This window comes from Amia ocellicauda, chromosome 16 (assembly GCF_036373705.1).
Source record: "Amia ocellicauda isolate fAmiCal2 chromosome 16, fAmiCal2.hap1, whole genome shotgun sequence".
Taxonomy (NCBI): domain Eukaryota; kingdom Metazoa; phylum Chordata; class Actinopteri; order Amiiformes; family Amiidae; genus Amia; species Amia ocellicauda.
The window spans coordinates 26,691,497-26,717,203 of record NC_089865.1 but is presented as its reverse complement, the minus strand read 5'-3'; the positions used below and the strand labels follow the sequence as shown (position 1 = coordinate 26,717,203).

The 25,707-nt window shown below is 44.8% G+C and overlaps 6 protein-coding genes across 6 annotated transcripts; 3 read left to right on the top strand and 3 right to left on the bottom strand.

Moving 5' to 3' along the window:
- Positions 1-350: 350 nt before the first annotated feature.
- Positions 351-799, bottom strand: LOC136711479 (histone H2B). Its single transcript, XM_066687778.1, has one exon. It carries the CDS (start codon positions 770-772, stop codon positions 398-400), a length of 375 nt encoding a protein of 124 aa, XP_066543875.1. The 5' UTR covers positions 773-799; the 3' UTR covers positions 351-397.
- Positions 800-2,278: 1,479 nt separating this feature from the next.
- Positions 2,279-2,643, bottom strand: LOC136711693 (histone H4). Its single transcript, XM_066688111.1, has one exon. It carries the CDS (start codon positions 2,641-2,643, stop codon positions 2,332-2,334), a length of 312 nt encoding a protein of 103 aa, XP_066544208.1. The 3' UTR covers positions 2,279-2,331.
- Positions 2,644-5,796: 3,153 nt separating this feature from the next.
- On the top strand, positions 5,797-6,183 carry LOC136711692 (histone H4). Its single transcript, XM_066688110.1, has one exon. The coding sequence runs from the start codon at positions 5,819-5,821 to the stop codon at positions 6,128-6,130; it is 312 nt and encodes a 103-aa protein (XP_066544207.1). The 5' UTR covers positions 5,797-5,818; the 3' UTR covers positions 6,131-6,183.
- Positions 6,184-7,170: 987 nt separating this feature from the next.
- LOC136711478 (histone H2B) lies at positions 7,171-7,619 on the top strand. The gene has a single exon (XM_066687777.1). It carries the CDS (start codon positions 7,198-7,200, stop codon positions 7,570-7,572), a length of 375 nt encoding a protein of 124 aa, XP_066543874.1. The 5' UTR covers positions 7,171-7,197; the 3' UTR covers positions 7,573-7,619.
- A 943-nt stretch (positions 7,620-8,562) lies between these two features.
- Positions 8,563-8,965, bottom strand: LOC136711477 (histone H2A-like). Its single transcript, XM_066687776.1, has one exon. The coding sequence runs from the start codon at positions 8,959-8,961 to the stop codon at positions 8,578-8,580; it is 384 nt and encodes a 127-aa protein (XP_066543873.1). The 5' UTR covers positions 8,962-8,965; the 3' UTR covers positions 8,563-8,577.
- A 15,325-nt stretch (positions 8,966-24,290) lies between these two features.
- On the top strand, positions 24,291-25,646 carry LOC136711470 (histone H1). The gene has a single exon (XM_066687768.1). It carries the CDS (start codon positions 24,330-24,332, stop codon positions 24,972-24,974), a length of 645 nt encoding a protein of 214 aa, XP_066543865.1. The 5' UTR covers positions 24,291-24,329; the 3' UTR covers positions 24,975-25,646.
- Positions 25,647-25,707: the final 61 nt, after the last annotated feature.

Sequence of the window (25,707 nt, the reverse complement as noted above, 5' to 3'; positions counted from 1 at the left end):
ATTATTGTGATGTTTATTTACAGCTTAAACGCACATTGCAACTGAAAGCACATAACGTAATCGCAATGTGTACAAAACGTTTACCAAATTTAGATTTCTTCATGTACACGTTGACTAATATACTAAAATGTACAAGTTAAAAATTAACTGCCGTGATCATAAAGGAAATGATGTTTTACACGCATTTACCCCTTGAGCTTTACACCTACGGAATTATTTATTACTTGTTCTTCCATTAACCGAAAACATTAAAACGTAATTATCGGTGCAGCTTTAGAACGTATTAAAAACGAATATATGCATCTTGAATTGAAGACTGTATGAATGGATTCTCTTTCACAGACCGAGTGCGTGGCTCTTAAAAGAGCCTTTGGGTTCGTTCAGCTTCCGATCGGGTTTACTTGGAGCTGGTGTACTTGGTGACGGCCTTAGTGCCCTCAGACACGGCGTGCTTGGCCAGCTCTCCGGGCAGCAGCAGCCGCACGGCGGTCTGGATCTCCCGGGAGGTGATGGTGGAGCGCTTGTTGTAGTGCGCCAGGCGGGAGGCCTCGCCGGCGATGCGCTCGAAGATGTCGTTGACGAAGGAGTTCATGATGCCCATGGCCTTGGAAGAGATGCCGGTGTCCGGGTGCACCTGCTTCAGCACTTTGTACACGTAGATGGCGTAGCTCTCCTTCCTGGACTTTCTGCGCTTCTTGCCGCCCTTCACCGCCGTCTTGGTCACGGCTTTCTTGGAGCCCTTCTTGGGAGCAGACTTCGCTGGTTCAGGCATCGTTTCGGCTTGTTAGAAAATCTAAAAGACGAATGACAGGCTCGTCTCACAACGCCTCTATTTATATCAGCTCTATGCAAATAAGATAGTTAAACCCAAGAAGACCGTTCATTGGTTCGTATCGCTTATTTTATGACGTTCACTTTTCTCTGCCTCGCTCTATGAGAATTACAGGGTGGACAGAACTAGTTTAGACTGGTTTTCCAAACCCCCTTTCTAGCACATTACGACTGAATTTACGATATGTGTATACATTTGCAGAACATCCAACATTTAAATACATGTAAACGTTTGTCTTTATTTTTAATTAGATTGTTTTTAAAAGAAGATTTTAAATAATGAATCTTAATTGTTTTTAAAGATTTAGTTGTTTTTAAATCACATTGTTTAGGGTTTTTTAGGTATAGTTTTGTTATATTTTGTTGTCAGATACATTGACCGTTTTGGGTTTAATTTAAAATGCATTGGACTTTTTTTGTTTGTTTTTTATTTTTTCCCTTTTAATTGTTTTTTTAATTTGTTCAATGCATTTTCAGTTATTTTCAATGTATCTGACTCTTTTGTTGGTGTGCAATTTTTTGCTTTTATCACGTTTTGTTTATTTGATTTGAGCACGTTTATTTTAAAGTTAATTGTTTTAGTTTTGTTAAAAATCACAAGATTTTAAAAATTTTAAGTGATTTTAAGGATTGGTATTTTAACGATTTTAATCATAAGTATTAAATATTGAATTGTTTTTATTTCATGCAATGTAAAATACTTCAACCCAATAAACAGTATTTTATTTTATTTTTAATTACATTATACCTACGATATTACGATTCATATCAGATTAAAAGGCGAATAAATAAACCTGCATTAGACACATATTCCCGCCTTGCATTCCAAAAATGTTCGCTTTAAAAATAATACAAGAAAGGTGATTACAAGTTTCGATTTGGTTTTGCTAAAACTTTTTTTTTTTTTTTTTTTACATTTTAATCATTATGACAAATTATTTGTTAATACTCTGATGAAGCCTTTGTATCCGGTTATGGGTTTAAAGTAGACACCAATATGCGGACGTAAACACAGCCGAAGAAATTATAATTTCGTATTAGTAAATATAATGAAAAATAATTCGACACAAAATCTGTGGTGGGTAGCGGGAGTGCTTTACAGGTATCCCAACTTTTGTATCTATATTCATCATTAAATATGTATCTATGTATTGAATATTTAATATAGCAGCCTATATTGTAACCAAAACAGCTCAACCCAAACAATAATTATTACGTAGTTTTGGGCTAGAACGTCAAAGCACACCCAAAACAAAACACCTCTGAAAAGTAGCACATCATACTGCGTATTACAGCAATGCCAGACAACATGCACAAGACCGTATGGATGATAGATAAAATACCAAGCAGTGGAGTGTCTGTGTTTAGGGGAACAGATAGAAGTACACTTATACATGAGGTTTCTTCAAACAAAAAGTTAAATGCAAGCCCTTCAAGTGAAAGTGTGGGCGGCCCTTAAAAGGACCTTTGGGTTGTGAGCGGGTCGGGTCAGGCAGTGGTTTATCCTCCGAAGCCGTACAGAGTGCGACCCTGGCGCTTCAGCGCGTACACCACATCCATGGCGGTGACGGTCTTCCTCTTGGCGTGCTCGGTGTAGGTGACGGCATCACGGATCACATTCTCCAGGAACACCTTCAGCACTCCACGGGTCTCCTCGTAGATCAGGCCGGAGATGCGCTTGACTCCACCACGCCGAGCCAGGCGGCGAATAGCGGGCTTGGTGATTCCCTGGATGTTATCACGGAGCACTTTACGATGACGCTTAGCGCCTCCTTTACCGAGTCCCTTTCCACCCTTACCTCTTCCAGACATGCTTACTTCTTCTGTTTTACGTCTGAATAATTACCGTTTGTTAAGACTCTACTGTTATAGTCATGTAGCGGACCTGATTGAGACCAGGAAATAGCGGAAATCAGGAATCGCCCGCCTACTCTCAGAGGAGCTAGAAACGTCCCCTTGGTGAACCGTTTCACAACCAAACTGTGTTTAATATATGTGCACATTCATAAATGTACCGAGTCCCTTTCCGCCCTTGCCTCTTCCAGACATACTTGCTTCTGCGAAGCGTTGTTAGAATAATTTCAATCCAGGACGGGAGTTTGCTTGATTGGACAGCTCACAACATCTGCTCTTTCCTGTCCATATTTACACATTGGAATTCAATTTACTACAAGCTGCAACAATGGCACAACATATAATCGACTCAGACCTATAAGGCTACACATTCTACATCATTTGGGGCTTTTGCCTTTTCATACTTTTGTAGAATTCCAGTTCTGAAGTCTAGAGAATGTGGGTTGTGTTTTTGGCTTCCATGAGATGCAAAGGTCACAGTAACATTTGAACTTAAGCTGTACTTTTCAAATACACAGATAACACTGGAGTTTCATTTTTTGACAGATGGATTGCAAGATGGTCAAAATAATCATTTTGAGTATGATATTTTCAATTCTGGCAGTCTCTCAACTGGTCAGCTAAAGGTTGTTTGAACAAATGTGATATTCAGAGCACTCCATGCTTTGAAGGAAAAAATGCAATTTGTATGCAAACAGGGCAGTGGTTGGCTGTGTCCATGCCTCAGGCTGCAGTGCTTCAAACGTTTTGTCTTTCTTGTATGTATCAAAGCTATTGATCTTACACAACAATCTCATCATGTGCAGATACCTATAGAAGTCATGAAATGGCTGTGTAAAATTGGCTGCCATTTTAAATGCCTCATTTTTGACACATTGAGCCTTCATTGTAGTTATATTATTGTGTGAATTGGCAGCTATATTTTACTGTGTGTTCATTGTCAATGACTTCTGCTGATTCTGAAAATGTGAGACTCCCAAGAAACACTGTAAACCAACCAAAATGTGTGGCAGTCAAGACAATCAGAATGGAGTTACAATTGAAGAATAGTTGGTTAAGATTGTTTCTAAGGTTTTTAATAGATATTTTCAAATATATACAAGTCAGTAGCAATGATGTCTCAGCAAAATACAGCCCCAAAAACATAACTAAATATTAAACAGATAACACGGGATTCTCTAATTATAATGTCAAAATAATGAAACTACTACTTTACATGTTTCAAGAATGAAGGGGTATATCATAAATGCATATAAGCAAAGGAGCTTCATCAATCAAAGATTGTGGCTTTAAAAAACAAAAACAGACTGCTTTTCTTTCAGATACAATGGAAATACATATACACTTATTATTTGAACATGCCTTCATATGAAACACAGGGACACTTGGCTGTTCACAGCAATGGGATTCACCTGTTGATGATATGATTTGATAAGCCTACAATAAATTGACAAAGCAACAAGAAACCACATAGCTCAGTTCGAATCTGTGAAGTCCTCTCCACAACCAATGTCATCCTACTTTACATCTATTTCATAACATAAAAATGTCATTAAAAAAAAGAAAACATTTTAAAAGAACTATGCTCACACGTCGCCTGGCCAGGTGCATGGCAGGGGAATTGACAGCTTGTTAGTTATATAGTTACAGTGTTCAGAGTTAGAGTTTCTAGAAATCACAATATTGCTTACGTTCATTAATTACTGTTATATATTTCTTTTTAAATTTATTTGACAAATTTACCAGTACCTGACCTACATTAGCATAACAATCTATTTGTAAGTACATTTTTGAATCATGTCTCCCCTTTGATACACATACATCAACATCGTCTTAATATATACATATTGTAATTACCATAATGCAATGTAAATCCTGCATTAAATCATTCCCCAGCGTGAAGTAACTTTCACAAAACAAAATCCTAATATCCATATTTGTAAGCCTTTATCTCAAAGTTAAAACTTTTATAATATAATAGTTCACTTTTCTATTAGCGTTCACTTTCGTGTATTACAATCGAACTTGAAAAATATTGCACCAAAACAGAAATGTTGCATAATGTTGAATCAATATGTGGAAATCCAGTGAAACCTGTTGGGACTGAGAGGCGGAAGCGCAGATGTGTTCTGGTTTGCTTTGTCCCTCTCCTTAGGAATCGCTGGTGCACACAATGTAATAATTTAAGTTTAATCTTAATTATAACTTCAGAAAATAAATAATAAACGTATCCAGTTTGGGGGGGTTCCCATGTGTTTCCTGTACATCATTCCTTGCATCCATGTTTACTACCAGCAGACGGAACATATTCTCAAACCCTCTCAAATCACTAGTGTTTGGTTGATGTTACTGTTTCTTCGTAGTTTTATTTTTTTCATATGAAGAACTGCGTGTGTTTCCCTGTCTGTCTGTCTGTCTGTCTGTCTCTGTGAACAAGGTCACTTTCTCACGGTCTTATTGTGCTACGGCACTGTGCTATACTTCAACCCTGATGCCTAGAAGAACAGGGTCTGATAAGAACCAGTTTCCACCAGCAATTTGGGCTCGATACATCATACAAACCGCCCTTATATTAAACATTACTTATGCCTTAATTTCCCCAGGTTTAGCCATATATGGTTCTTTCTGAGCAGTTGTCAGGCAGAAACTGAGTTCCCACTCATCACGGGACAGACATGTGGGCCCTGTTACCTTTCTCTCCTGTCTGGTTTGCATACAAGTAGTTTGTAACTTTGCTAAGACTGTTCTTGAGATTGCCCCTTGAACCTCTTCCATGCAGCTGCTTGTAATAAAAGCCTTTTAATTACAGTTGCAAGTCTCTCTGGATTTCTGCGACTCTTCACAAATAATCGCGTTTTGTTTCTCCAAGCACCCACCCCTCCGAGTGCTCTTTTTTTGGAAGTTCAGATATGGTAAACTTAAACAAGAATACATACATGATGAATTGACATAGATTTGAGTTTGGTGGTGAAAAGCTTAATTCATATGCTGTTACACACGTTCCACTGAGAGAAGGTGGGCGATTCCTGCCTGCCGCTACTTCATAGCCTCAATCAGGTCCGCTACATGACTATAACTAGGGAGCATTTTCAACTATGTAGGACTTGTTTAGTGAACATTAGAAGAAGCAAGTATGTCTGGAAGAGGTAAGGGTGGGAAGGGACTCGGTAAAGGAGGCGCTAAGCGCCATCGTAAAGTGCTCCGTGATAACATCCAGGGAATCACCAAGCCCGCTATTCGCCGCCTGGCTCGGCGTGGTGGAGTCAAGCGCATCTCCGGCCTGATCTACGAGGAGACCCGTGGAGTGCTGAAGGTGTTCCTGGAGAATGTGATCCGTGATGCCGTCACCTACACCGAGCACGCCAAGAGGAAGACCGTCACCGCCATGGATGTGGTGTACGCGCTGAAGCGCCAGGGTCGCACTCTGTACGGCTTCGGAGGATAAACCACTGCCTGACCCGACCCGCTCACAACCCAAAGGTCCTTTTAAGGGCCGCCCACACTTTCACTTGAAGGGCTTGCATTTAACTTTTTGTTTGAAGAAACCTCATGTATAAGTGTACTTCTATCTGTTCCCCTAAACACAGACACTCCACTGCTTGGTATTTTATCTATCATCCATACGGTCTTGTGCATGTTGTCTGGCATTGCTGTAATACGCAGTATGATGTGCTACTTTTCAGAGGTGTTTTGTTTTGGGTGTGCTTTGACGTTCTAGCCCAAAACTACGTAATAATTATTGTTTGGGTTGAGCTGTTTTGGTTACAATATAGGCTGCTATATTAAATATTCAATACATAGATACATATTTAATGATGAATATAGATACAAAAGTTGGGATACCTGTAAAGCACTCCCGCTACCCACCACAGATTTTGTGTCGAATTATTTTTCATTATATTTACTAATACGAAATTATAATTTCTTCGGCTGTGTTTACGTCCGCATATTGGTGTCTACTTTAAACCCATAACCGGATACAAAGGCTTCATCAGAGTATTAACAAATAATTTGTCATAATGATTAAAATGTAAAAAAAAAAAAAAAAGTTTTAGCAAAACCAAATCGAAACTTGTAATCACCTTTCTTGTATTATTTTTAAAGCGAACATTTTTGGAATGCAAGGCGGGAATATGTGTCTAATGCAGGTTTATTTATTCGCCTTTTAATCTGATATGAATCGTAATATCGTAGGTATAATGTAATTAAAAATAAAGACAAACGTTTACATGTATTTAAATGTTGGATGTTCTGCAAATGTATACACATATCGTAAATTCAGTCGTAATGTGCTAGAAAGGGGGTTTGGAAAACCAGTCTAAACTAGTTCTGTCCACCCTGTAATTCTCATAGAGCGAGGCAGAGAAAAGTGAACGTCATAAAATAAGCGATACGAACCAATGAACGGTCTTCTTGGGTTTAACTATCTTATTTGCATAGAGCTGATATAAATAGAGGCGTTGTGAGACGAGCCTGTCATTCGTCTTTTAGATTTTCTAACAAGCCGAAACGATGCCTGAACCAGCGAAGTCTGCTCCCAAGAAGGGCTCCAAGAAAGCCGTGACCAAGACGGCGGTGAAGGGCGGCAAGAAGCGCAGAAAGTCCAGGAAGGAGAGCTACGCCATCTACGTGTACAAAGTGCTGAAGCAGGTGCACCCGGACACCGGCATCTCTTCCAAGGCCATGGGCATCATGAACTCCTTCGTCAACGACATCTTCGAGCGCATCGCCGGCGAGGCCTCCCGCCTGGCGCACTACAACAAGCGCTCCACCATCACCTCCCGGGAGATCCAGACCGCCGTGCGGCTGCTGCTGCCCGGAGAGCTGGCCAAGCACGCCGTGTCTGAGGGCACTAAGGCCGTCACCAAGTACACCAGCTCCAAGTAAACCCGATCGGAAGCTGAACGAACCCAAAGGCTCTTTTAAGAGCCACGCACTCGGTCTGTGAAAGAGAATCCATTCATACAGTCTTCAATTCAAGATGCATATATTCGTTTTTAATACGTTCTAAAGCTGCACCGATAATTACGTTTTAATGTTTTCGGTTAATGGAAGAACAAGTAATAAATAATTCCGTAGGTGTAAAGCTCAAGGGGTAAATGCGTGTAAAACATCATTTCCTTTATGATCACGGCAGTTAATTTTTAACTTGTACATTTTAGTATATTAGTCAACGTGTACATGAAGAAATCTAAATTTGGTAAACGTTTTGTACACATTGCGATTACGTTATGTGCTTTCAGTTGCAATGTGCGTTTAAGCTGTAAATAAACATCACAATAATACAACTTCATTTTTGGGGAGGCATTTATGTGGCTTAAAACAAGTTGAGTCTCCGGTCTTGCCTCTGGCCGCTTATCAGTATCTAGGCTCGCTCTCCACGTATGGACATGATGGTGACTCTTGGCGTGGATGGCGCACAAGTTTGGTGTTGACTATTAATAGGATAATGTTGAGGACAATAATACAGATGATAACTTTACACAGGACAAACACACTTTAACATTGTCTCAGTCCTAATTGTGTGCAAACGTTTACCAGTTATGCGAAAATGTGAATAAATCTATGGAAATATATTCGAATAAAAAGGTCTAGAATTACTGATTGCATATGAAAGGTTTGTTATATCGTGCTGAAACATTCTGGACAAGATAGACAAGTAAGTTAAAATACACAATATCCCCAATCCACAGTACTAGGATTAAGATAGTTTCTCCCTAATCGTAGTAACAAAAATGAAGTGATGTAGCGTCTGTGATTGTACATGATTTACGTAATGTTTAAAATAATCGAGCTAGAAAAAAGGAAAACAGAATTTTGTACGTCTGTGAAACGGGTGGGTGGCTCTTAGAAGAGCCTTTGTGGTCTATCCGTGTTTATATGGTCGGATCTTTATTTCTTGGCGGGCTTCTCGGTCTTCTTGGGCAGCAGCACGGCCTGGATGTTGGGCAGCACGCCGCCCTGGGCGATGGTCACGCCGCCCAGCAGCTTGTTCAGCTCCTCGTCGTTGCGGACGGCGAGCTGCAGGTGCCGGGGGATGATGCGGGTCTTCTTGTTGTCCCGGGCGGCGTTGCCAGCCAGCTCCAGGATCTCGGCGGTCAGATACTCCAGCACAGCGGCCAGATAGACCGGGGCTCCAGCACCGACGCGCTGGGCATAGTTTCCCTTCCGCAGCAGCCTGTGGACACGGCCGACTGGGAACTGTAGTCCAGCCCTGGAGGAGCGAGTCTTGGCCTTCGCTCTCTGCTTTCCGCCGGTTTTGCCTCTTCCACTCATTACTACTAAAACTTCGTTGAAATCTATAATAATAAAATGAAATCCGGAACACCTATTTAAAGACACGTGTCTCCTCATGATTGGTTTAAATGTTTCCTTACAGCTAACCAATCAAAAAATAGCACTTATCAGAAGCGCTATAAGACAGTTTTAACTAATCACAACATCGGTGTCAGTTTGCTTTCAGTGAAAAGTCTGGAGCGGGGTTTATGATTATTCTTTAACCGGCAATGTTGGCTCTTTGTCTCGGGCGGAATTATAGAAGCTATTAATTTGGTCTGTATAATCACAGTGCGGTAGCAATCATCATATAATTAATTATTTAAATGTTAATTATATATAATTATACTGTGCCTTTCAAAAGTATTCAGACCGTTGTCTGTTGTCCCATTTTGTGAAATTACAAAATTATACACATTTTTGTAACGACGAGCTTATACGTAATTATATACGTAATAATAATCAATATTTTATTAAAATCTTGAATACTCAATCTGAAGCAGTTTGAAGGTAAGATAAGTGCACGATAAGTATAAGGAAAACCTAAAGAGAAATATAATGACTACATAATTATTCAGACTCCTCAACACAAAATTTGATAGAAACACCTATGGAAGCAATTACAGCTGCGAGTCTTTTTTGCGAGTCCCTACCAAATTTACACCAGTGGTTCCTGCAACTCTATTCTGCGATACGCTGCTCCTGAATCTACACCGCCTAGACAAATTCATATTTTGTCAGAGTAGTGAGCGTGCAATCATGAGTTAAACTCTATGTTTTTGATTAAGCATTTTGATTAGGCATATGCGGTCGTTTGTCAATCCAGGTTTGATGTGTACTACGACAGACAAGAATGACTCTTGCCGCTTTACTCTGGTATCAGTCGCTAACATTCTGGCAAGCCGAGGCGAAAAGTAAAGGCACAAGGTAATTGTCCACCTACTGTAGGTGGAGCAGGCACCGATGAACCTGGTGACATCATGCACTTAACCAGGCCACCAGAATTTTCTCCAGACCAAGGCGATGGTGCGGTAGACGCCTGGGTGACCAGAGACGGGAGTGGCGTGAATCCAGAGCAGCAAGTGGGAGCGTACTGCTGACGGGATGTAGGTCCGGTTCACTGGACAGGTTGAAGGAGCCAGATCAGAGGCGTGTCTGTGCTGAATCTGGTCCCAGTTGTCTCATTGAATTGGAGCCAGAATGCAGGAGGGAGACTGGATGGGTTCCGCAGACTGCGGTGCAGGAGAGGAGTCGAACTGTCAAGAGAGAGGGTTCGCCTTGACGTTCTTCGACCCTGGGCGGTAGGTCAGCGTGAAGTGGAACCGGGTGAAGAAGAGCACCCAGCACGCCTGGCAGGTGTTGAGGCGCTTTGCTGACTGGATGTACTCCAGGTTCTGTTGGTCCATCAGAACCAGGAAGGGATGCGCGGCACCCTCCAGCCAGTGTCTCCAGTCCTCGAAAGCCAGCTTCACGGCGAGGAGCTCACAGTTGCTGATGTCGTAAATGTGCTCTGCCGGTGACTGCTTGTGGGAAAAGAAGGCACAGGGGTTGAAGGTTGGGCGGCTGTCCGTGGCGCTGGGTGAGCACAGCCCCCACTCCAGACTCAGAGGCGTCCACCTCCACGACGAACAGCAGAGAGGGGTGTCTGACGATTGGGGGCTGTTGTCTACAGGTTCTTCAGACGGGCGAATGCGGCAGTGGCAGAGTCTGTCCAGGTGAAAGTCCGGGGGGATCCCTTTAACAGAGAGGTTATTGGAGAGGCAACAATGCTGTAATTGCAGATAAACCGGATAACAGTTCGCAAAGCCCAGGAAGCGCTGCAGCTCCTTCACAGTGTGGAGCTGGGGCCAGTCGGTGATGGCGCTCACCTTTTCTACGTCCATGTGCATGCTGTGGGCGTCGATGACATAACCCAGGAACCCAATGCGCTGGCGTTGGAACTCGCACTTCTCTGCCTTGACGTATAGTCCGTTGCACAGCAGACACTGGAGCACCTGGCGCACCTGGGAGACATGCTCGGAGAGGGAGGAGGAGTAGATCAAGATGGCGTCTATGTAGACGATGATGAAGCGAAGGAGGAAAGATCTCAGGGCCTCATTGACGAACGCCTGGAAAACAGAAGGGGCATTGGCGAGACCGAACAGCATGACCAGGTATTCATAATGGCTGGTGTATGTAATGAGTGCCGTCTTCCACTCATCCCCCTCTTTAATGCGGATGAGGTTGTAGGCGCTGCGCAGGTCCAGTTTGGTTAAGTAGCGGGGTCCTCTAATTTGCTCTAGGGCGGTGGGCACTAAGGGTATCACTGCGTTGAGCCCCCTGTAGTCGATGCAGGGTCGAAGACCTCCGTTTGGAGACGAAAAAGAAGCTGGCCGCGGCTGGTGACGTGGATGGATGGATGATTCCCTGGTCCAGAGCCTCCCTGATGTACTCCTCCATTGCCTGAGTCTAAAATAATTTCTCAAATTTTTAATAACTTTTAACGGTAACAGGACTTTCTTTCTCACCACCGGACCGTCGCAGCCGGAGGGAGGGCTGGCTCTTTCCTGCGATACGGTCTTGGCCACACTATCTTTCAACCCGGCTCCCGAGGCTCTGCTCTCCTCTCTCTTACGTCCACCATGGCGGGACCGGATGTTCCGGACTCTGCAACCCCCGTTTTTGCTGGAGGAGGGAGTGGGGCTTCTGCCCTTGCTCAAGGGGGGGGGGGCGGGGGGAGATCGGCTATCTTGGGCTTCCTCCAGAGAGGAGACATTATTCGAGTTCTTGGCAGTATTCTCCTCTCTGTCCACCAGTTTTCTCTTTTTATTGCTCACCTTCACCCAACCCCGCCCCTCCTGATGTTCCCCCTTTCTTTTTGGCGGTTCCTTTGGAGTAGGTGGGGGTTCTGGAGCCAGGGCATATATCTGTTCTTCCTCTGCTTCTCCCTCCTCCTCCCGTGCTGGGCCTCCCTCCTGTTCCAGCTTGGGGTCCGGAATGGAATTGCTAGTTAGTGTGAAGTGAGACCCGGCTCTATTGGCGTATGAGTCGGGGCAATTTTTATAAATATGGCCCCCACAGCCACAGAGGTTGCAGAGTATCTTTTCTCTACAGGCGTGTGTCAGGTGACCTCCCTTACACTTGCCGCAGACCACCGCTGTGCACTGGGCAACAACGTGGTCTCGGCCATGACACCGCCTGCAGAGTTTTGGCATCCCGTCATAGTAGACCAGCCCCCTAGCTTCACCAATCTGTATAGTACTGGGGAGGTGGCAGACCTTCTCTGGGTTCTCCACACTCCGCCTTAACCGGATCCGGCACTGCCATGCTCCCCCCCAAACACCATCCCCATCCAACACCTTTACTATCCTTGTTGAGAGCTCACTGAACCTCGCAAGCCAGATCTCCACATCCTTACCTGAAACCGTCTCGCAGAAGAACTGCACAGTCACTATCCTATAGCGGATGACCGACAGGATTATCATCGTGTAACCTGCCAGATCCCTATACTCCTTCCTATAAACTCTATAGAACTCCTCTAGCAGATCATGATTAGCAAAGCTTACCTCAAAGATGTGTTTGTCTTTGTGCGGCAGCTTCACCAGACAGTTTAGGTCCTTTGGAGCAAAGCCCATACCTTCTTGCATTACTTCCCTGCTAAACTGAAGTCTAGACATGGTCTCCTTCACCTACCCTGGTGAACTGTACCGCATGAACACGGAGGCGGCGACGAGTATGAAACTCCATCGCCGCTTAGCTGTCTCCAGGGGGGCGGGTGAAGTACAGACGGAGTAGCCTCCTCTGCTTCCGACCTCTCCCCTCAAATCCTGAATAGGGAGAGGCGAGATAAAAGCAAAGGACAGGCAAAGAAAGAGAAAATAGTAATTCGAAATATAATATATTTTACAAGTTGCAATTTACAATTTGAAACTAGTATAATGTAACGTACCATGGGGCACAGGAACAGGGGACCCAGTTGCGGTGCGTGGTAGAGGAGGTCAGACAGGTGTGGGTCGGATACCAGCAGGACAGGGTAATCAAGGGCAAGGCAAAGACGTGGTCATGGTCACAGGCAAGGGTTGGGCAATCAGGCAGACAAAGTCAAAGAGGAGGGTCCAAAGTCATGGTTGGGAGGTCAGGCAAGGAATCAAGGAATCAAGGTAAGGGGAGAAATACTCGGAGATGTAAATAAGACCGACAAAACTTCGCAATGGCTGGCAGTTGGTGAGGGGTTTATAAGAGGGGCAGGAGATGGAAGGTAATTGGTGCCGTGGAGTGCTGGGTGAATGAGAGCTGAGTGAGGTGAGAGTGTGTGCACTGGGGATTGAAGAATGTTCTCTCTCTACACTCGCTCCCCTCATCACATCCCATGGTTTCTCCTACCACTTCTATGCTGATGATGCCCAGATCTTCCTATCTTTTCCCTCTTCCAACCCTCTCATCCCCTCACGCATCTCTTCCTGCTTGTCTGCTATTTCCGCCTGGATGCACTCGCACCACCTCAAACTCAACCTCTCCAAATCGGATCTCCTGTTTTTCCCCCACTCTTCCTCTTCCTTCTGCTGACCTCCCCATCTCGATCCCCTTGGAATCCACCACACTCTCTCCTTCTTCTTCTGCTAAAAATCTAGGAGTCACCCTCGATCCTGCGCTCTCCTACACCCAGCACATCACCACGCTGACACGCTCCTGCAGATTCTTCCTGAGCAACATACACCGGATCCGTCCCTTCCTCACCGACTACTTGACTCAGCTGCTCGTCCAGTCACTGGTCCTCTCCCGCATGGACTACTGCAACTCCCTCCTGGCCGGCCTGCCTGCAAACCTCCATGAAGTTGGCACCCCATATAATTAAATAATCACCAAAATTATTCCATTAATTTGTGCTGTGTTTGTGCTGATTGGGCCGCAAAAATGAACATTTGAGCTGGTTTGGTGTTTGCGATATTAAGCATACTTTTTTGGCCTGTGTGACGTCTCTCTCACCCCATCTCTCTCAAATCGCTCCAAACCAGTGTCATTCGTTTGTGTTCGGTTTGTGCCGGTTTGTGCCGTTAAAACAAATGCCGTAACTATTTCCCTTCCTTAGAAATAACAAGTATGATTCGGGGCTGTGACGTCACTCTCCACCCCATGTTGTTCAAATCATTCCAAACCGGTGTCATTCGTTTGTGCTGGATGTGTGCCATTAAAATTAACACTTTATCTATTTCCATTCCTTAGAAATAACAAGTATGATTCGGGGCTGTGACATCACTCTCCACCCCATGTCATCCAAATCGCTCCAAACTGGTGTTATTCGTTTGGTATTCGTTTGTTATTCGGTTTGGACTACTTATTTACTTCACTATTATTTTCTTTTTTATTTGATTGCACGTATTCACGTTTTTAAAAACACGTTATTTTATTTTTATTGTATTTTCTACTTTCATAATTTCTTTTGTTTCTCACGCCGCAACTCAGCCAAGGGCACAGTGAGATGGACGGTAATAGAGATTTCAGGTAGTCCCCTGTGTTCCTTGTGGTGGGAGCCATTGTTTAACCTTTTGTACTTCTTATATTTTTCTGGATCTTCTACATGAAAGCAGCAGAACTTCCAGCCGGGTCTCCAGCACCAGAGGGAGAGCAGAGCAGCAATGGGCTCAGAGGCGCACAGTTGGGAGACTGGAGATCAGTACACCTGTCCCGAGTACCAAGCCACGGAACTGGAGGCTGGTGCTCCGCCGGCTGTGCTGTTGCAATTATTTAGGAGCTCATCTTACTCGACTGGCTGTTTCTTTTTTTCTCTGTTCTCCTTCTTTTGTTCTTGAGGTATTGCAGATGAAGGCAGGATTTCTATCAAGTGGCTAGCCTACCGCTCTAGCGGAAGACGGTCCAGGAGCCCTGGTGGACGAGTCCAGTATTTTATTTGTTGTGTTTTAATTCTTTTTAACCTTTGTATGAAACGTGGGAAGTAATTGAATTACATTATTGAAACCCATCCCTTTGTACTGTTCTGCTGCAACTGGTGTGTGGACCCCTGGATAAAATAATCTTTAGGAAGAGGTATTTCTGTAGTTGGTTGTGGCTGCTCGGGGGTGTTGCAGCCCTAAGAGTCCTGATACTCAACAGCTGAAATTCAGATGGCGTAGTGTGGCTACTTTTATAATTTTGCCTCGTCTTGCGCCCCTCCCCGAGTGACACCTGTTTTAGTTCCTGGCCAAAAGTAATAGTTTGATGAAATAACGCCAACCATATGAAACCAACCTATGCTGGTTTTCTAGACTTGGCTGTTTTAACCTGGTTTCCCAGTCCCTTTAACCCAAACCCCTTTAAAGCCAGCCGAAAGACAAGGCTGGTAGACCAGTTAAGACCAAAAAAACATCTTATGCTGTTGTAAGTTTCTTTTTCTTTTTTTCAGCACAGTATCATCTGAAATAACATTAATGTCAAATAACTTGGTAATTAGTTATGTTTAAATTTCATCATCAATGTTGAAGATTAAGGTATCTCTCTGCCACGATTCGCACACGCTAACCCACTGCTCCGCTCCCTCCACTTGCTCCCGATACCGGCACGCATTCAGTTCAAGATACTGACCCTCACCTACCACTGTCTCGACCAGACTGCACCAAGCTACCTTCAGACACTCGTCTCTCCATACATCCCCTCCAGACCACTGCGTTCCTCCAGTGCCAGAAGACTAACTCTACCTCCTCTCCACTCTCCTTCCTCCAGAGCCTGCTCCTTCTTATCCCTGGCCCCTAAATGGTGGAACGACCTGCTCACCAAAGTCAAAACAGCAGAGTCCTTGACCTCATTCCGGCACTTACTCAAGACGCATCTTTTCCAACAGTACTTCATTCAGTAACAGTGAGTGTCTGGCGCAGATATTTTGTGTTTTGTGCGCTCGGTTTTGGGCAACCCCATGAGCGGGTCTGCGCAGCTTGGATTAGCTGGCGCTGATATTTGTGTTTGGGATAACTGTCTCATACTGGACGATTGATTGACATATTTGTATTGACTTTCCAAATTCAGATAGTGAGAGAAACCTTTGTCCAGCAGGGGGCATCGAACTGTATTTGACAGTCTTTTTCTTTTCCTTGCAGGGAGCTGATCCATCAGGCCAGACCAGACGAGACGGGGAGGTGCCGGTTGACAGAGCTGCAGAGTCCTGGGTCCTTGGAGCGGTCCGGAGGCCGAGGCGAGTGGAGATTGGGACGGACCGGGAGCGACAGGGGACCTAGCCAAAGGAGTCGGCGGACTCCTCACGGAGTGGGTCCCACCCAGAAGCCCGGCCGACCATCTACCCGGAGCCCGGCCTGACCAGGACTGCTCCCTGCTGACGTCACCAGCCAGGATCCAGGAGAGGCCTCGGATTCCAGGGACCGACTAGGCCGATCGGCAACGTCCCTGAGGGAGGCCTCCTGCAGCCAGGGCCCGGACTTCTCCCCGCAAGGCCCGCTCCCTGCAAGAGCCCCGGAGGTGGAAGCTGCTCCCCAGCCAGGTGGACTTGCCCCGACCTCCGGATTGAGAGCCTCTGGACCCTTCTCCCAGGTAGGAAAGCGCAGCATGGCCCAGCGAACTGCCGGTGTGAGGCGCCATAATGCGGTGCGCTTCAGCCGTGAGGCTGGAGCCGAGACCGCGGCCCTCACCCGGCTGGAGTTCAGCAGGTCCGTGCTGCAGAGGGGCCTGGGCTTTGCCCCTTCTGAGCTGAACTGCGTGGTTTTACTGCCTGGACCTAGGGACGTGTTTGAGGTGAATTTAAGAACCCTCAAGTGCTGGAGAGTTTTTGGGATCTGTATAGAGAAAAAAAAGATAGTATGCCTCTGAGTGACTTTGTGGTCGATGCCCTGACAGATAGAGAGATAAAAATAGTAACTATTCAGTTCTATAATGAAGCAGTGGCAGAGTATGATGTAGAGGTATGGCTGAGGAGACACTGCGAGATCCTGTCTGAAAGCAGGAGAGTTAATGATGAGGACGGGGTCTGGACCGGTGCTCGGCGGTGGCAGGTGCGCCTGCAGGTGGAAGTGGCCGCCATCGGCGGAGTACGCCATCTGCCGAGCACCGTAGTATTAGGAGCAAATAGGGGGCTTGTCTTCTACCATGGCATGCCCAAATTATGCAGGAACTGCGGGGCCCTGGGTCATTTAGCCGCAGCCTGCACTGTTGTTAAGTGCAAGGTCTGTGGCGGAGAACATCTGACCAGGGCCTGCAAGCAGGAGAGGGCCTGCAACCTGTGCGGTGGGGGAGGGCATCTCTTCAGGAATTGTCCCTCTTCCTATGCAAATAGGGCGCGGGCCCTCGGGGGTGGTGGAGAGAGAGAGAATCAAGTGGAGGCTCCTCCAAAGGTGATACCCCAAGATGGGGGTAGAGAGGAAACAATCCTCAGGAGCCTCATAGGCTCCCTCTCTGACTCTGGGTCAGAAGTGGAGGCAGAGGGGGAGTGGACAGTGGTAGCGGGGAAGAGGAGGAGAGCAGAGAAGAGGAGCATGGGTAGGGGGGGTATGATGAATAAAAGGATCCACTCTGCAGATTCTCCCCCCCCTGCCAGCTCCTCCCCCGCTGCAGAGACCTCTCCCTCTAATTTCTATACGCCCCACTCTGACTCCGAAGAGGAGAGCAGTGGGCCTTCTCCACTGCCCCAAGTGGGCAGCCTGGTGGATGAGAGCCCCCTAGAAATAACATTCCTCCTGCCCCACAACTGAGACTCTCCCAGGGGAGGGGTCAGGTATGCCCTCCCGGCAGTAGTGGGAGAGCCGCAGGTCCTCAAGAGACGAGAGTCGGCGCCAGTGTCCTTTCCCATAAAGACCTTAGGGACGTAATGGCAAGGCCCTCCCCCACCATTAGTTAAAAGAACAACTAGCGGGGTCTACACAGTTTTCTCCCCAGTTGTACACAAAGCCTCTGCTCTGCCATCTGCTCGTCGGGCCTCGGCCACAAAGGAACCAGGGAGAACCTCCAGCACCACGGGCCCTGAGCCCAGTGGAGTTTCGCCAGCCTTACCGGGTGGCGGGAGCCGAGCCCCCCCCATAGTCTTCCTAGAGGATCAAGCAGTGAGGCAAATGATTGAAATGATGGGTGCTAGCGCTAAGCTAGGTGAGGGAGAAGAGAGGAGTGGGGAAGAGAAAGGTTTCTTTACATGATTGTTACGGAGCGGGTAATTGCCCTCACAGCCATCATGGCATTAATTATTATATCAATAAATGTGAGGAGCATTGCTGAGGTGAAAAAGAGGACCGATGTTTTAAACTCTCTGGCTGGAATGAAGGCGGATGTCATCTGTTTGCAGGAGTGCGGCATCCCGTTCCAAAAGGAATATAAAGATCTCCGGGACACTTGGACCCTAGGAGAATCTTTCTGGTCGGGGTCCAATGTGTCCCGGGCGGACGGGATTGCCGTACTCCTGAAAAACCCCTTCATAGAGGTTAAAACATTTAAGGTTATAGAGGCGGGCAGACTGGCCAGCCTCGATTTTAAATACAAGGGGGCTGTATTGAGGCTGGTCAATGTCTATGCCCCCACCAGCCAGAGAGAGAGAGTCCTCTTTCTCCCTCAGCTACGCCCGCTCCTGATCGGCACCTTACCAGTTATCATTTCAGGTGATTTCAACTGTGCTCTGAGGGATGTAGACCGGAGTAAGCCCCGCAACGATAGATCCAGCAGGGACCTCGCTGCGTTCGTGGAGGACTTTGAACTCTGCGACACAGGTCGGAACCTGGTCCCCTTGTTCACCTGGGTGAGTTCTTCTGGCTCCTCCTTCTCCAGGATAGATCTCGTCCTCCTCAGTAAGCCACTGGAGAGGACCGCCATGTCTTCGGAGGCGGTCTTCTTTTCAGACCACAGGCTCATCCCGAGCACACGGGAGTCGGGGCCTGGGGTCTGGAAGCTCAACACCTCCCTGCTCGATGACCCTCGTGTTATTAAGACCTTTAGCAGACGCCTCGAGGATTGGAGGACCCTGAAGGACCTTTTTGATTCTCCCATAGAGTGGTGGGAGATGGTGAAGAAAAGGACCAAGGGCTACTTCATTCAGCTAGGGAAACGGAAAGCTCATGAGAGGCGGGCGAGATATTCCCATCTAAACGCCCGCCTCCAGCGCCTGAATCTTTTACAGCTCAGAGGCTTCGACCTAGCTGAGGAGGTGGCTCGGGTCAAACTGAGTCTCTCCGCCCTCTATCGGGAGGAGCAAGAGAAGATCAAGGTCCTTTCCAGGGTCCGCATCATGGAGGACGATGAGAAATGCAGCCGCTTCTTCTTCAAGAAAACGAAGGAGAGGCGGCCTGCAATGTCCTCCATGATCGACTCCTCGGGGCAAGAGGTGGAGGGCAGAGAGGCTGTTGAGACAGTGGTGCGGGATTTCTACAGGGAGTTGTATGATCAGAAGGTGGTCCTGGTCTGGTCATCATTGACCACTTGCCTGACTTCCTTTGCCCGCCTTCCCTGACAGTGAGGATGTTCTGCCACCTCGACTGCCTGCATCTTTGCTTCTGGGGCTTCTGAGGTTGCCCTGGGCATGTGGTCTACACGCCCAGGGCACGCATTTTACGGGCACGATCATGAAACTCTCCGGTCTTCTTCTGGGTGGGACGCAGGGTTTTCACATTCCTTACAATCCTCAGTGTAGCGGCATGGTGGCGCACTCACTTTTAAGGAAAGCCTGCCCTGTGTAGTCCTGACCACCCCTTTCCACTGGGAATTGCTGCACTGTCGATCTCCCCGCTTTCCTTTATACACTGTGTGCCTCCTTGCACGTCAGACTCGGCTCTCTCCTTATGAGCTCATTACGAGCCATGCGATGTGACTTCCAGCAGATTTTTGGGGCCCTACCGACGCCCCGTTCTCTCTCTCTTCCCTTTCTCGGGACCTACTTTGTGTTTGTGACTAGAATCCTCTCTTTCTTCTTATTCTTATTCAGGCCCTCTCGCTGTCGCACTACATGACACTGTTCTCCAAAAGATTTGAGACAGAACAATGCTGTTATACCCGCTATGGGACATACCCTCAAGGGGCCTTGACATTTTACAAACAGTGCCTGAATGGTCATTTCTAATAACTAGCAGTGATCTCATTAGCATTCTAAACTACGCCTTCCCATCTTATCAATATTATAATGAATATTCATGAATAATAATCATTAACCTCTACATTGCCAATTGCATTAGAAGGTACTTTGCAGTTAATACGTTGCAAGAAAGGAATGTGAGCTACTGCTAACCAATTGAGGAGTAACAGCACAACAAGGACAAAGGCAGAATTAGATTTCTATATTTTTCTCTTACACACCTTACTTAGCAAACAAGCAAATGTACTATTGCTATTAACTTAACAATTTTATCTTTATTGCAGATATCATGTATTGTATCTTTTGTGGTGAACAGTTAGGTGATAATGGGGAATACTGTGCATCTTGTGGAAGAAATCAACGAGATGCTGAAACTGCTCAACAACCTCACCAAGATGAAAACACTTCACACAGTGCTCCATCTTTGCCAGTGGATTTAATTAAACAGTATTTTTTTGAAGGCCATCCATACAATGTTATACTGGATTTACTTTCCACTGTTCATGGAATTCAGAACAGCTTGCGGACATTAATGAACAGGTTAAAGCACCTAGGGTTATCCTGAAGAAGTAACTATTCTTCATTAAGGGATGTGAGAAATGCCATTGTGTGTGAGTTGCAAGGACCGGGACAGCTCTTTGGTTATCGCACAATGTGGCAGGTATTAAAACAAAAATATAAGTTAAATGTTAAACGCTCAGAGGTAATGAGACTGTTATCTGCACTTGTTATCTGCACAACTGAACCCAGATAGCACAGCAGCGTTTGGCCAACGTCGGGCCGACGGATCATGAGTGGTCAGACCGACATTGAAAGACTGATGTTCAAAATAAGGACGTCGGTCTGTCCATCCATGTTTGGACCTGCAAATGTTAATTTCCCAAAAGTATCCTTTACTCTTATCCTGTATCCAGTGTTGCTCGTTGCTTCGCTGTCCTCATCCTGTAACCCACAGTGTTTTCAGAGCCCGTTCTTGATCTTGTAGAAATATATTGCAGAAGAGCAGAACTACAGTCACACTTCGTTTTCTCTCTCCCTGAAGTACGAATGGGGGAAGCTTGACTGAGTATTTCTAAAATTGTATTATCCAATACACACAGTTATTTAAAAAGCTGACGTCTTATACATGCTCAACATAACCAAGCCTAATTAAATAATGAATGCAATATAATGTGCAGTAGCCACTTGGAGAATTGCAGATACCCAGATCAAAACACAACAGAAAGACATGTAAGATCGTATATTCAAATCACTCAGCAGAGGCATTAAGTAATAACAAGCACCAACTTTATTCACAAATAGTAGATTAAACATTTAAAAGAATAAACGACAAACGTCTGATCTCGCTTCTCAGTGATCGAGTTCTTGAATCCTCTGGATATGTCTGGCTCAATTCGAGATAAACAGATAAACCAAAATAGCTAAACTACAATGCATTCAATAACCCTTATTCATTCTTATATCTGTATTTTTAATTCTCAGTTTTGACCACTTCTTAAATAGTTATGTGAAAGTTCCCTTCTGTCCTGTAGCCATTAAGTTACATTCGTGGCTTTTCTTATAAAGAATAAGAAAGTCAAACTTCAATGTTAAATCGGGATCATAATCATGGCTACCGACCCCACTCACTTCAGTAACGAAAGGTGTGTGTAACAAAAAATCTCGGTGAGTAAAGTAAAGTTGTCGAGCTAACCGCAGTGTGTGTGTACGAGGCATATGCAATAGACTTTGTGTAGTTGTTCAACGTCACAACTTAATCTGAAATACAAAACAACATTTAAATTATATCGAGTGTCTGCTGGGACAGTACATACAGCAATGCAACACAGTTTAGATCATTTTATTTTATATTATTATTATTATTATTATTATTATTACTATTATTATTATTATTATTATTTCTTGGCAGACGCCCTCATCCTTTCACTCTGATATCCTTTCACTTATGATTTTCTGCTTCGTTTGATGTTGTAGTCTGAACTGGTGTACTTGCCCTCACTTGTATCTCCAATGGCTTAAATAATGAAAAAAGAAATATGAATAAGTAACGACTACATTAACACATATTTCTCATTCAGTCAATACTTTACGAACAGATTTGAAAAGCAGCAACGCACTTTACAGTTACTACACGGTGAATGGTGTGTTACAGTAATTGACAGACTGTTTCGTCCAATCGCTGAAGTCCAATCTGTTTGACTATGTACCCTCCCTTTCCGTAATTGCGTCTGAATTGTTCACGTCCTCGGATTTGTTTCTCAGGTCCCAGTATTTATTTCTTCAAGTCCTCAGATTGGTTTTTTCATGACTTTGAATTTGTTTTTTAGGTCCTCGGATTTGTTTTTCAGGTCCTTTTCTATTTTTTTAATGTCAGGTTCAGGCGGCACGGTAAATTGCTAAAAAATACAGGTAAAAACTAATTAAAATGCCTTTAATAACCAGGGCTATAAACTATCCTAAAACTAATAAAAACTAACAAAATTTAACTAACTATCTGTGCCTATGCCAGAGAGCTCTTACCGAATGACACTCAATAAAGAAAAAAAGAAGAGAAAGGAAAACACCGTCAGCCCCCCCGGTTTTACCGGAGAGATCACTGTCACACCCCCCCCCCCCCCGGCGCTCGTACCGGAGAAATCACTGTCAGCCCCGGGTGAAAGGGCTCAATTTCCATCGCACTTCCTGCAGCAATGACTCCCGCATCACGGTCACGGTTGAAAGGCAAAACAGCCCTGCGCCCTGCCCAACCCATGATATTATCACCCATGATAACACAAAACATCATAAAAAAGATAATTAGTAACAAATCAAAAAGTTAGTGATAATAATTTAAACTCATAATCATGAATATAAAAGAGCCTCGAATAAATGTCTGTGACAATGCCATACATGCTGACCAGGTCAGACATTAACTGCGACTCTAAGCTCACCCCTCTATCGCTGTGGATACGTTCCGGACAGCCAAAAGTTGAATGGCTGCCTTCTATAGGGCCTTTACTGTGGTCTGGTCTGTCTAGTCCCTTACTGGGATGGCCCAGGCAAATCGGGAAAATGGGTGAATCGTTATTATTATTATTATTATTATTATTATTAATTTTATTATTATTATTATTATTATTATTATTATTATTATTATCATTATCATTTACTCATTTATTCATTTATTTATTAGAAGACGCATTTGTCCAGGGCGACTTAAAATATTAGAGCAATACACAGTCTTAAGTGTATGTAAGCTTGTGCTGTAATTACATTGTCGTTACTAGAATTTCATCTTTAGACGTTTAGACGTTTAGACGATGGTTTTTCAATGTTTTCAACAAGGAATGATCAGAGTTTGACATTTACAGTCATCACACGTTACTCTAGATACTGAGAGTGCTGTCAATTTGCCAACTTAAACATAATAATAATAATAATAATAATAATAATATGTATGGCATTAAGACGGCTCGTCTCCCATCATCATCACCATTATTATTATTATTATTATTATTATTATTATTATTATTAGTAGTAGTAGTAGTAGTAGTAGTAGTAGTAGTAGTAGTAGTAGTAGTAGTATTAATATTAATATGAATTAGGTAATTCCCACTAATACCTGCAATAAGAGAATTCTTCCTTTGCGACTTAAACCGTAAGGTGACTCACAATTAATGGCAGTGCAGAAAATTATATATGACATTTAAAATGATTAATAATGTACGAATGGCAGTAACTTTAAAAATAACGTAAGTCTATTACAATCTTGATTTTATATTAGATTGAACAAATTAACAAATTGTACAGTATCTTCAAAAGATAGTACGAAGGTGTTCATCTTGCAAATCACATTAACCTGTGTGTTATCTGCACTACACCAAAAGAGAGATTGATACTGGGTTATACTCTTGTCAGACATTATACTGCATTTCATAGGTTCAGAAGGGCCGTGGCTTCAGATCGACGGGGGATTTTCAATCTTTTAAGAGGATTTCAGTGACTTTATTTCGGAAAGATATGAGGACGTAAGATCGAGGTGGCTGCGTTTGGAAACTGTTTTGGTAGGTTTTCGGCTTCTCGGTGAAAAACACGCCGCGGTCATTACTAAAGGCCTGATTAATATTGACGAATGGGGGATTCTGCTTGCACCTCGTGTGTTTTCTTTTTGTTTTGTGGTCTTTTTCTTCTACTTCTCTCTGATTTTCTGTGGAGAGAAAACACAAATCCGAGAGGCGGTGTGCGCAAGAGAAGTGCCGAGCCTGAGGTTGAGTCTATACGGTTCTCATATAGTGTATAAGATCCGCCCCTCAGAGCCGCAGTCTCCACACGGTGTGAATCGCATTTACACAGAGACAGAGAAATGGCGGAAGAAGTCGCTCCAGCTCCCGCCGCCGCTCCGGCCAAGGCGCCCAAGAAGAAAGCCGCCGCCAAGCCCAAGAAGGCAGGACCCAGCGTGAGCGATCTGATCGTTAAAGCTGTGTCCGCTTCCAAGGAGAGGAGCGGCGTCTCGCTGGCCGCTCTGAAGAAATCCTTGGCGGCCAGCGGCTACGACGTGGAGAAGAACAACTCCCGCGTCAAGGTTGCAGTCAAGAGCCTGGTGACCAAGGGCGCTCTGGTGCAGGTTAAGGGCACCGGCGCTTCGGGCTCCTTCAAGCTGAACAAGCAGCAGGCGGAGGCCAAGAAGAAGCCCGCCACGAAGACCGCTGCTAAGCCCAAGAAGCCAGCGGCCAAGAAACCCGCCGCCGCCAAGAAACCCGCTGCGGCTGCAAAGTCCAAAAAGCCCGCAGCGAAGAAGCCAGCGGCCGCCAAGAAGTCTCCCAAGAAGGCCAAGAAGCCCGCGGCGGCCAAAAAGGCGACCAAGAGCCCCAAAAAAGTTGCTAAGAAGCCGGCGGCGCCCAAGAAGGCCACCAAGAGCCCCAAGAAAGCCAAGGCGGCCAAGCCCAAAGTGGCCAAACCCAAAACCGTCAAGCCGAAAGCCAAGAAGGCGGCTCCGAAGAAAAAGTGAAGGAATTGACTCCGGCTCCCCGCCTCGACCCACAACGGCTCTTCTAAGAGCCGCCACATCTTTTTAAATGCGCAATTTCCGTTTTTGTAGCTTTTTTCTGATGTATTTTTATTTGTATACTCTATAAAATTGTATAAATATTGCCTTTAAATGTAAGCTGTTATTTTCCCTTCCTGTGAATTGTATATTTCCTGTACGCGTGTACATTTTAATTTTTAAATTGCATTATGGTTTGAACTGTACTGTATTATAGGCACTGCATTGCTCTTGTATTTTGTAAGTCGCCGTGGATAACGGTCTGCTAAGAAATACATAATAATACAATGGCTGTTTGCACTGTATTCAATACACAAAGGTACTTTTAAGAGTTTGTATCAGTTTTGTGGTGGTGTGTAAAATTATACATTTGTTTTTGTTTCACTCAGGATGTTAGATCAATAGTGAGATTAAATGTAATATAGTCACACATGTTCACAGTAAGTCGTCATTCTAAAATGTATTTTTACATTGATTATTCATGTTTTCTATCGATGCGAATGACTATTGAAATAATGCGTCAAAATAAACAATTACAAGTTTGTGTATAGTTAAAACAGAAACTAATACCTTGTTTTTAACCAAATCTCGTTGGTCCTGTAGTGGTCTTTACATTAAAGTCAGTTTCACCATACAGCGCAGAAGAACCGCTCCCGCCTTACACTTGAAAAACAGACCATCTGACACCTCCATTTCG